At 36.9% G+C, this 7,065-nt stretch overlaps 2 protein-coding genes across 4 annotated transcripts in view; one reads left to right on the top strand and one right to left on the bottom strand.

Moving 5' to 3' along the window:
• The window catches only part of LOC110451554, a 20,233-nt gene extending 18,953 nt beyond the window's left edge, over positions 1-1,280 (top strand). For all 3 annotated transcript variants that reach the window (XM_021499652.1, XM_021499642.1, XM_021499660.1), the window contains exons 4-5: positions 564-676; positions 945-1,280. In XM_021499652.1, the coding sequence (XP_021355327.1) occupies positions 564-676; positions 945-1,187 (356 nt within the window). In that variant the 3' untranslated portion in view covers positions 1,188-1,280. The remainder of the gene's footprint in view (positions 1-563; positions 677-944) is intronic.
• Positions 1-7,065, bottom strand: part of LOC110451545 (uncharacterized protein C1orf112 homolog) — a 90,053-nt gene that overhangs the window by 67,252 nt on the left and 15,736 nt on the right. The window contains exon 6 of the mRNA XM_021499632.1: positions 6,157-6,297. Within this exon, the coding sequence (XP_021355307.1) occupies positions 6,157-6,297 (141 nt within the window). The remainder of the gene's footprint in view (positions 1-6,156; positions 6,298-7,065) is intronic.

Raw genomic sequence — 7,065 nt, 5'->3', positions numbered from 1 at the left:
CCTACACCCCCTATTTTGTCCTCTACAGATGATGGTTTACTCCTCCCTACACCCCCTATTTTGTCCTCTACAGGTGATGGTATTCTCCTCCCTACACCCCCTATTTTGTCCTCTACAGATGATGGTATTCTCCTCCCTACACCCCTATTTTGTCCTCTACAGATGATGGTTTTCTCCTCCCTACACCACCTATTTTGTCCTCTACATATGATGGGTTTTTCCTCCCTACACCCCTATTTTGTCTTCTACAACATCTACAAGTTCTATTTACATGTTTATTTAAAGTGTTTACAGTAAATACTGGAGTTTGAGAGCAGTGGGCCATTTCTGAAATTTTAATTCATTATCAAAATTAAGAGGGGCCATTCTATGTAAAAGTAAAAGAAAACTGGAACATAAAGGGGTCAATGGCCCACTCCAGGATCATCTCTGTTTCCCTATACAGTCAGAATAACACCTGAGGGGATCACATTGCTAGCAATCCGCAGCTAACAATAACAGAGACAGCCCTTTACACGTCTGTATGTAACAATATATAAGAACAGCCTTCTCCTTCTTTTAAGCTCTCTTCAAGGTGATGCAAAACTTCAGCGAAAACTCCTACCAGATCATAGCTATCCATGGCAAAAACCAGAACAAAATCCTCTACATGGATGGCTTAAATCTCAAAACCAGGGTAAGAAGTAAAATTGTTTTGATGCAGACAATAAAATAAAAGACAATAAGATTTTGTTAGAGTGATGTAACAGCTATGAAGGCTTAAGACCTATACTTGAAGTTATGGTTACAAAGATTATGGAACTAGGGTAAGTTATAGTTGAGTAATCGTTATGTAGACCATACATCTAGTATGAGGTGTAAAATCATAGTTATAGATAAGAATCATGGTAATGTTCTTATGGCAACCACGTTGTATACCGAGTGATGATTTTTCTACGTAACAGGAGTTCAAGCATGGATTTGATGACAACAGACCTGACACACAGTTTGACTTTGACGTAAAGGGAGATAACTCATGGAAAATTAAATCAAAAGAAACCGGTCATGTTCTCCAGTTTGACACAGAAACAGGCCTCTACCTGCCGCCTGGTGACCAAGTTGACAGCCCTCCTCTCTTCTGTAACCCAGACATTGGCCCACGATTCACAGCCTTCATACCAACACAGATGAAAGTCACAACTGTGTGAAGTCAGTGGCAATACATCTTGTGTATCATTATATATCACCAATCTGTGAACCTTGTGTATCATTATATATCACCCATCTGTGAACCTTGTGTATCATTATATATCACCCATCTGTGAACCTTGTGTATCATTATATATCACCCATCTGTGAACCTTGTGTATCATTATATATCACCCATCTGTGAACCTTGTGTATCATTATATATCACCCATCTGTGAACCTTGTGTATCATTATATATCACCCATCTGTGAACCTTGTGTATCATTATATATCACCCATCTGTGAACCTTGTGTATCATTATATATCACCCATCTGTGAACCTTGTGTATCATTATATATCACCCATCTGTGAACCTTGTGTATCATTATATATCACCCATCTGTGAACCTTGTGTATCATTATATATCACCCATCTGTGAACCTTGTGTATCATTATATATCACCCATCTGTGAACCTTGTGTATCATTATATATCACCCATCTGTGAACCTTGTGTATCATTATATATCACCCATCTGTGAACCTTGTGTATCATTATATATCACCCATCTGTGAACCTTGTGTATCATTATATATCACCCATCTGTGAACCTTGTGTATCATTATATATCACCCATCTGTGAACCTTGTGTATCATTATATATCACCCATCTGTGAACCTTGTGTATCATTATATATCACCCATCTGTGAACCTTGTGTATCATTATATATCACCCATCTGTGAACCTTGTGTATCATTATATATCACCCATCTGTGAACCTTGTGTATCATGATATATATAAAACAAAACTGTTAGTCAGCATGTTGGATGTTGGTAACAGAAAAACATAAAAGTAAACATATATACAAAGCTAGCAGTATTCATAAGGAAACTTTGTCTGCCATATTGTTTTACAGTATTTTGAACAGTTATGTAGCGGAACTGGACTTGGTCAATCATTTGTGACCAGGTAGCTCAATTGGTAGAGCGTTGGTCTAGAGTTCGGAGGGTCCCGGGTTTGAACCTCAGTCTGGCCGTTACATTTTCTCCTGTTACAATATTGGCGAGTTTGCCAACCCTTGTTTCAAGCATTGGGTGTACGTTTAGCAAGGGGATACAATTCGGGGGCAAAGACTTCGAAAAAGGAGGGAGGAATGTAGCGGAACTGGACTGGGTCCGGGGTTCAAACTGGTCATTGCATTTCATATAGAGAAAACTAAAAATCAGACGAATAATTGAAACCAATTTGACAATAGAGACCATTTGTTTACCCTCAAAGTTGAAATTTAAGTACATGTATTACCATTTAGACACTTTAATGATTCAAAACATCATACCAACTATTGCCAAAGGTGTGACAAGGCCATGTTTATTAGGCCATAGGTGTGACAAGGCCATGTTTATGAATAAGTACTCCTCAATAATTACAGCACTTCAGTAGGTTTTTAAAAAACTCTCAAGGGAGTGAACAATACCTTGTTTTATAACCTGAATCAGAGAACAAAGATGCTCATCAATTTACAATGTGTACAGGTGTAATCTGTTAGTCATGATATGAAAAAATAATGTCTAGGATCAAAGATCAAGCAAAATCTAGTTAAGTCTAAATTTTAATGTTGTGTAATTTCAATATATTTATAAATACAATGTACATTTACTTATTGTAATTTATTTCACTTCAATTTGTTTTTTGTTTGTTTCATAATTACAGTCTTTATCTACATCACACACAGTATCACACAAACTGAAAATATTTCATATAAGTAACCATTTGCATTATAGACAGGAGATGTAAATACTCATCAATTGGTCTTCAATTATGGACAACAGATTTAAACACTGTTGTCTTGTGTGTTGTAAGTTATGTTTTATTGTCCAAATAAGAAATATAAATATGTTTCACCTATGTGTATAGTAAGTCATCAATTTTGGAAAACAGACTTAATTACTAGTGTCCTGTGTGTTGTAAGTTATTATTCACTGTGTGAGCCAATCATAGTTGTTGTCATAAAGTTAACGCTTAGTTGTCAGCAAGTTATTTTTTAGTTGTCAGCAAGATAACTTTCAGTTGTCAGCAAGTTAACATTTAGTTGTCAGCAACTTAATTATTAGTTGTCAGCAAGTTAACATTTAGTTGTCAGCAAGTTAACTTTCAGTTGTCAGCAAGTTAATTTTTAGTTGTCAGCAAGTTAACTTTCAATTTGCTCATTTAAAATTCCAAGCTGTAAAACTTTAAAAAAAAACAACATTATTTTAATTAAATTCTTCATGATTGATGATCATGACATCATAACGTTAGGCTTATATAAAAGCAGAGTTGTTATAGTGATCATCTAAATTTCCCAAAACGATCATTTTTACACAACTTCATCCCAGAATACATTCCTTAAAACCACCTGATAAACTCCTGAGTTAACTATCTAGGTGTCAGCAAGTTAACTTTTGAGTTAAACAAATCTTATTGGTCATGCTATTGCTGTATCTCATTTGGTTACTAAGGTGACATATTGTAGTGTGTATCTCATTTGGTTACTAAAGCACATATTGTAGTGTGTATCTCATTTGGTTACTAAGGCGACATATTGTTGTGTGTATCTCATTTGGTTACTACCAGTAAGGCTCTGACAGAACTTACATAGTTAAACATGCACAACTAAAGACTGACAAAACTTACATAGTTAAACATGCACAACTAAAGACTGGCAGAACATACATAGTTAAACATGCACAACTAAAGACTGACAGAACATACATAGTTAAACATGCACAACTAAAGACTGACAGAACTTACATAGTTAAACATGCACAACTAAAGACTGACAAAACATACATAGTTAAACATGCAAAACTAAAGACTGACAGAACTTACATACGAAATTGAATGAAGATCTATCCAGCACTTCTTGAGAATTAGTGATAACAAGAATTGATTAAATGACAGACAAAATTATCACTATAACGGCTACGACTTGATAGGAAATCACCTGATCTATCCTGACTGATCATCACTTCTAGTCAAGTGATTTATGATGGATATAAACAACTGCTCTGAATATTTCATACTACATGTGTACTGTGATATTCATTTAAAAAACTATGTATGTGATATGGGTATCGGTTTTAATTTTCAATAAACTCTAAATAAAACATTATTTGTTTGTTCTTCTTTGTTCATTACCAATTAAAACAGTAATGGTATGACTGTAAGTATTGGGTCCATTGACATTTTATATTTTTCCAATAAGTATAGTTTACAGTGATTTAACACAACAATTAAACATTACCGTATGCCCCTTGAGCCTATGTGGATAGCCTGTTCTTCACATAACATCTGTGACCTTCAAGTTATTTAAATGTTTTGGCCATCATCAATCTATGCTTAGTGTCAGAACAAGTCATTTCAGAGTTTGCTGGCTTAATATCATGACTAGGTCTGTCCGTTCTTCAGAAAAAGCTGTTAAAGAGTTTAAACGAATTTGACTCCTGTGACCTTGAATATACCATATTTTACCGGCAAAAAGCCCCCTCTCGCAGATAAGCCCCCTCCCCACTTTAGAAATGTCCTGGGAACAGGCTGGGTGCCTGCCATTAAGCCCCCCCCCCCCCCCTTTTTGCAGGTGAAAAATGTGAAGTCGTTAGGAGAAGAAAAAAAACGAAACTTCAAAAAAACATTTATTTGTGTCTGTGTTGTTTCTTTAAAATCTGCATCAACAGGTAGATCTCTTAATCCCTTTGGTAGAAGTAGGATTTCAAAGGTTTTTACCGCTTTTTCCCTTGTTGGGCCCCGTAACTCTGCCCTCGGGGGACCACACCCACCGTTTAAACAAAATTGAGTTCCCTTGATCTAAGGATGCTCCAGACCAAATAAAGATGAAATCTCTTAAATCCCTATGGTAGAAGAATAATTTTAAAGGTTTTACCTCTATTTCCCTATTCGGCCCAACCCCTCTGCCCCCAGGGTGTGGGTGTGGGTGTGGGAGGGGGGCCACACCCACCGTTTATACAATATTGAGTCCCCTTTGCCCAAGGATGCTCCAGACCAAAATAGGATAAAAACCCTTAATTCCTACAGTAGGAGAAGGATTTTAAAGGTTTTACCTCTATTTTCCCTATTGGGCCCCAACTCTCTGCCCCCACGGGGGGCCACACCCACCGTTTATACAAAATTGAGTCCCCTTGGCCTAAGGATGCTCAAGACCAAATTTAGTCCAAATCTACTGGGCCGTTCAGAACAAGTAGCGTTTTAAATCCATATAGGTTAACATAAAGAAACAAACACTATGCCTCCAAAAAGATGGCAGTATAATCTTTCGTGAGTTTTGCTTGTTTATTTGGAATGCCAATCATCCCAACCAGGTCAAAAAGGTTGACTCTGAGGCTTCACTAAACAAGAGGCCCAGAGGACCTGTATTGCTCACCTGTTTCTATTAAATTGTTACATGAAACTGACATATAGGTAACTTCAGACCAAATTTTGTAACTAGAACACAAGACATTTTAACATCTCTTAAATGGTTCTGAAGTTATTGTTGTTTGAAATTTCAGTGAAATTTTAATTTTAAAGCTTTTAACCCACGTTGACCTTTGACTCTGGCTAGTACTTAAAGTTGACCTTTGGCCTCATTAATGTAATAAAGAAAACAATTTACACAGCTGGTCTACATAACATACCCAAGAATCATGTCTCTAGATCAAATGGTTCTTAAGATATTGTTGTCTGAAGTTTTTAACATAGTTGACCCCTGTGACCTTGAAAGTAGGTCAAGGTCATTTTAATGAAGAGGCTTTATAGCATTCCGTCCCAGGTACCTACTGGCCAAATATCATGAGCATGGGCCTTATAGAACTTGAGAAGAAGTCGTTCAAAAGAAAAAGTTGACGGACAGACGGACGCCAGACGCCGCAGTATGGCATAAGGTAACATGGCCCTTCGGGCCAAGTGAGCTAAAAACATAATTGCCGTTAAGCAAGCTTTAATCCTACCTTACAGTGGCTGTATGTACCCTTCAGAACATGGAGAGTTCCCACAGGAAGTGAGTGCACATCGCTCCAGGACAAGGCTACCTTGGAACTCTGGGAAAACCTCACAAAGGTTTCACAGCATTCAACGGTTTCAAGTAGCAACTGAAAAAATGTACATCAATCTTTGTTTACTAGAAAGACTCAAAACATTATATGAAAAGTTTTTCTTTTTTTTTACTCTGGGGATGTGGGTGTGGATAAAACATTTTAGCTAACATTGCCCCCTCCCCACCACCATTAATATTAACAGCTTACCTGATGATGAGTAAGAACTCTATGTTATTTAGTAAACTTACCTGTAGGTGATCATGAGGGAGAGTGTTCTCTTGGACACTGGTCAATTCTTTATGATTCGTTACTTCGTAAACTTACCTGTAGGTGATCATGAGGGAGTGTTCTCTTGGACACTGGTCAATTCTTTATGATTCGTTACTTTACATGTAAACTTACCTGTAGGTGAATGAGAATGTCCTCTTGGACACTGGTCAACTTAAGTTGTGTTTGTTTTGTTACACTTGTATGAAAACTTACATGTACATAGGCGTCCACCTCTGAAACCACCAATGAATGAGATCTTACTCATTCAACATTTTGGAAGAAAGTGCATGAAACACGACTGCAACTGCTTTGCTCAATTTATCTTTCCCTTTTATGTATCAAAACAACTCTAACAAGGTTACCGCGAGCGGTATATAATACGCCCGTCACACATTGAATGAGCAGTTGTTTGTATGATTGAAATATATGAAGTATTTGTGAGTAATTGATATTAAAAGAGAAATCATTCAACATAACTGGTAGATCAATGAGTGCAATACAACATCATGGAACGCATGCATCGCATTAATGAAACCAAGGGTAATAACTCCA

Source organism: Mizuhopecten yessoensis, unplaced genomic scaffold (assembly GCF_002113885.1).
Source record: "Mizuhopecten yessoensis strain PY_sf001 unplaced genomic scaffold, ASM211388v2 scaffold651, whole genome shotgun sequence".
Classification (NCBI taxonomy): Eukaryota; Metazoa; Mollusca; class Bivalvia; order Pectinida; family Pectinidae; genus Mizuhopecten; species Mizuhopecten yessoensis.
The sequence above is the reverse complement of the archived record's forward strand: the minus strand, read 5'-3'. Positions and strand labels throughout refer to the sequence as shown.